This window comes from Malaclemys terrapin, chromosome 1 (genome assembly GCF_027887155.1).
Source record: "Malaclemys terrapin pileata isolate rMalTer1 chromosome 1, rMalTer1.hap1, whole genome shotgun sequence".
NCBI lineage: Eukaryota > Metazoa > Chordata > Testudines > Emydidae > Malaclemys > Malaclemys terrapin.
The window spans coordinates 80,795,371-80,799,631 of NC_071505.1; the positions used below are offsets into that span (position 1 = coordinate 80,795,371).

At 43.6% G+C, this 4,261-nt stretch overlaps 1 protein-coding gene across 1 annotated transcript; it reads right to left on the reverse strand.

The window, feature by feature from the left end:
- Window positions 1–313: 313 nt before the first annotated feature.
- BTG1 (BTG anti-proliferation factor 1) lies at window positions 314–3,586 on the reverse strand. Its single transcript, XM_054027928.1, has 2 exons — window positions 3,277–3,586; window positions 314–1,602 (listed from the first exon to the last, which is right to left on the reverse strand). The coding sequence occupies exons 1-2, from the start codon at window positions 3,422–3,424 to the stop codon at window positions 1,238–1,240; spliced, it is 513 nt and encodes a 170-aa protein (XP_053883903.1). The 5' UTR covers window positions 3,425–3,586; the 3' UTR covers window positions 314–1,237.
- Window positions 3,587–4,261: the final 675 nt, after the last annotated feature.

Genomic DNA, 4,261 nt, shown 5'->3' on the forward strand with positions numbered 1-4,261 from the left:
GGATTTATTCAAGTCATCTTTGGTGGATGTTATTTGTCCCTTTTCCTCATATCCTGGAATTATTGGCCCTGAAGTTATTTCCATATTATGACTGATTTTAAAAAGGTATTAAAGTGACATGTTAAAATACTGTGTTTCCCTAGACTTCCCAAATGTTTGTACACAAGTGATCTTCATTAATCCATGGCTGTATCAAGTGTTTCCCAACAGTGTGCCATTGATGTTCTTATTCTTTAGGGTACAGTACCTATTTTACATCTACTGGGAGGATAAATCATTTGCCTGATCCTATATAATCACGACAAGAGATTAATTAAAATGCCAAGATAGGAAACAATTTATTAGAGAGAAGAAAAATTTCTCATCCAAAATATAGAAATCTGTACAACTTTGCCACAATCAATATACATGAACTGTACAAATTTACACCAGTTCATAATTTACCAAATAAAAGATGACTAACAAAGTTCACAAAATAGATGGTGGTTTGTGGAAAAGACTTTTACCCAATTACATACAAGGAAATTACAAACCAGACCTCCACTTTCTAAAAATAAGAAGTTTACTCAGTCTTAGAAAACTACAAGCTAGCAAATGTACAGATAGCTGGCTGGTGCTAACACCACAGTTCAGACAGTGTCTTTATATGGTCCTTTTTAAAGCCTGTTGCCATGGCAGATTCTGGTCACTTGTTACTTGCAAGGCCAATACACAATATGAAAATCTGACCATTTCCCCAGGTCATGCTTACCAGTTTGTTTTATGTACATTTATACATATTGTAAGTGCTAGGTAAAAGTCAGAAAATTTCCAGTGCTATTGTGTTTATAACAAGTCTTGTTACTGAGCTGCCAAAAATGTAACAATTTGTAAATGTAATAGTGCAAATTTACTCTGCAAGACCAACTGCAGAGAGTAACTTTATAAATACAGATTTGGATTGAAATAATTTGTGTAAAAATTAAGTAAGATGTCTGGGAGAAACTGAAACCTTCCTTGGACTTCTTCATTCCCTAGCAAATAAAGTGATCATTCTGACTCACAGGCTATTAAATCACTGAAAAGGTACTGTCCAAACTACGGCACTGTCACTTGAAAGTTTACCACTCTATTGTGTGCCAGATCTTCACAGCTGTGACATGGTTTAAATTCCATAATCCATCCCCAGAGGAGCCCACCCAAAGTAAAAACCAATTTTATCCATCCATTTTAAGGTGATCCATCCATAGACTATATCTTAACCTGATACAGTCATCATATTGTAGTTTTTGGAAGGGCTTGTTCTGCCCAAGAGAAGTTCCTCCTTACAGCTTATTCTGCTGTCTACCATTTGCATGTTGGTGTTATTTTGGCTACCTCCTGCTGGTGCAGCTTCATACAGCACACAGATCGAGCCATCCTCTCCGATACGATAGGAGACTTCATAGGGATCAACCCATAGAGTGAGTTCACTTGGAAGAAGCCGGAACAGTTCCTGACTGCTCAGTCCAATCCGTTGTGCTGCTTGTCCAATCAGAGGATCCATTTTATGGTTGATCCGGATACAACGGTAACCTGATCCCTTGCACGGCTTTTCTGGGAACCAGTGATGTTTATAATGCTCTACAGAAAAAGAAAAAAAAAAAAAAGATTGTGCTGCTTAGCTCTAGATAACAGAGGTCAGAAAGAAGTACTAGGATTGTCATGTACTCTAATTTTTTGTAAAAAAAAAAACACATTTCACAATTGACACGGTTGAGAAATTTGATTTTTCCAGCTCAAGAAGTGACTAACATTCTCAGAATGTCTATTATAATAAATTGTAAACCTGAAAGACACTGGAAAAAACTCCAGATGAGCTCTTAAATATTTTTGGAGGTAATTTACACTACCTACTGTGATCTCACATGGCAAGTATTTTTCATGAGTTAGTTGCAACTGAGTCATTACTTTTACTCACATTTTTTAAAATGATTCAAATACTCCATGGTTGTGTGAAGCATTAAGGAGTTTCTGGGCTTCAGATATCCCAGATTTATAAATATTCTCAACTTTTGGAAGAAAAATACATTTAAATAGCATCTTGAAACATTTCAGTGTTGTTTTCCCATTGCAAGTACTGCTAATGAAACTCTAACAGGGAAAAGCAGACTGGCAATTTATTGACAAATTAAAATAAAGACTTATGTATTTTGAATGTTCATCTTACTGTATACCACTATATTACCTTTCTATATCGCTTGTTGTCCTACGGCTAAATTCTGATAGCTCTACTCACCATAGTTACCCAAATAGGTGGGTAAGGCCACTGAAATATCACCAACAAGAATATCAGAACTTGGCCCTTGGATCAGAAACTGTATAGGGAAGGAACCACATTTTCCAATGTGGTTGTATAGCACCTAGGACAAAGGACCCTGACTAGTGCCTTTGAAGGGTACCACACTAAATAAAAAGATTTCTGTAGTGCATTTTCTGGAAAATGGGTCCTGAAGGAACCTGACTCCCATTTCTGTAATATTTTCAGATATAAAAACTATTTAAATACACTTTACACTTGAAACTGGATGGGGTTTTCAGTACCTCAAAGTGCTGATTGCTTTCAGAGATGGTTATCTGTGTCCAAATAAGTTTTACAAAAATCTAAAAGGCTTCAGTTTAAATCCCTCCCTCTTCTCCACCACCTTTGTAAGCAGCCAGGAAAGGACCCGGATTTTCCTTATTTAAAAACTATGTTACTGTATTAGAATACTAGGAACAAAAACAAGATACATGATGTTGGTTGACTACACTATCAGATATTGTGGCTTTTAAAAAAGCATTCCCGTCTCGGACAAACTCATGCACTGTATAAAACTGCACGACTTGAAAATGCAAGAGAGGTTTCGTCCCAGAAGCCGGTCGTGCGTCTTTGTCTCACTACAAAGATACAGATTAGAGGCCTGATTTGGGAACTGGAAAGTGACAAAGGGCAAGGGCGGCTGGGGCAAGTACTAGGAAAAAGGCAAGCAGAGCAACTGGGCTTGTAAAAACACTTGGGGGCAAACTGAGCTTCGGGGAGGGACCCCGTGTGGGGAGCCATCCCGGGGGGCACTGCGCCCCAACAGGTCTGGGGCCGGCTCCCATGGGTCCCAGTGTCCAGCTACCACTTTCCGGAGAGGAGAGGGTGGAAGCAAGTGACTCCCCCGCACCGCCGAGGCCCGGCGGACGCCGCCAGCGGGCAGCACGGGCGGGGGCGGCTGAAGACGGCGCCCTGCTCGCCAGAGCAGCCCCGGGCCGCGCGGCGCCGCCCCTCACCTGCCAGCAGCTCCTGTAGGTTCTGGCTGAAAGTCTGCAGCTGCCGCTCGTTCATCAGCCCCTTGGTGCGCAGGAACTTGGAGATGAAGCCCACGGCCGCGGCGATCTCGCGTATCATGCTGGCCCGGGTGTACAGGGCGGGATGCATGGGGGCGGCGGGCGCGGCTCTAACGCGGGGACAAGAGAGCAGCGCACCCCAGCTCACATCCCGGGGGGGGCGGGGGCGGCGGCCTCCTCCTCAGACAGGGGGGCGGTGGCAACAGCAGCGGAGACGACACCGGGAAAACAGCGAGCATCTCCTGCTGCGAGGGACGAAGAGAGCCGCTTGCGTGCGTCGCCTCTTATAGCCGCCGCAGGACGGAAATGGCGTCGGGGACGGGCGGGGCCGGGAACCCGCAAGCACCAATCCCGCGATCGCACCATTGTGACGGGGGTTCGGGAGGGCGGGGTCCGGGGTGGGGTGACGTAATCGGATTGTAAACAAATAAAGCCTGGGAGGCGAAAGGCGCTGGGAGGCGGCAGCTGCCTGGGAACAGTGCGTCTGGCGCTGAGAGCAGCGGGGCAGCTGCCGCCTGGGGGAAGGGCCTGTGCAATACATATATATAAAAAAGCTACAGCTCAACAAAATATAGGTCTAGACATGTCAGGACTTGTACCTCGAGAGAAGGGGTTATGAAGCGAAATTAAATGTATCTGAGCATGCACGTTAGTGTGTACACGTGTATAAATAATGAATGCTGTACACAAAGTGAGAACTATCCACACACACATAGTACTATGTCTACAGACAGGCTTATACCAATCGAGTATAAATATACCTACAAGGAAAATCCTCTGTCCACAGACCATAAAGAATTCATACATTAGGGAGCTCAATATCTGTATATAGCTCTGTATCTAGTAAGATAAATATCTGCCTACACACATAACACTATAGATTCACTTAGGGTTACCATATTTTGTGCCTCCAAAAGGAGGACACTCC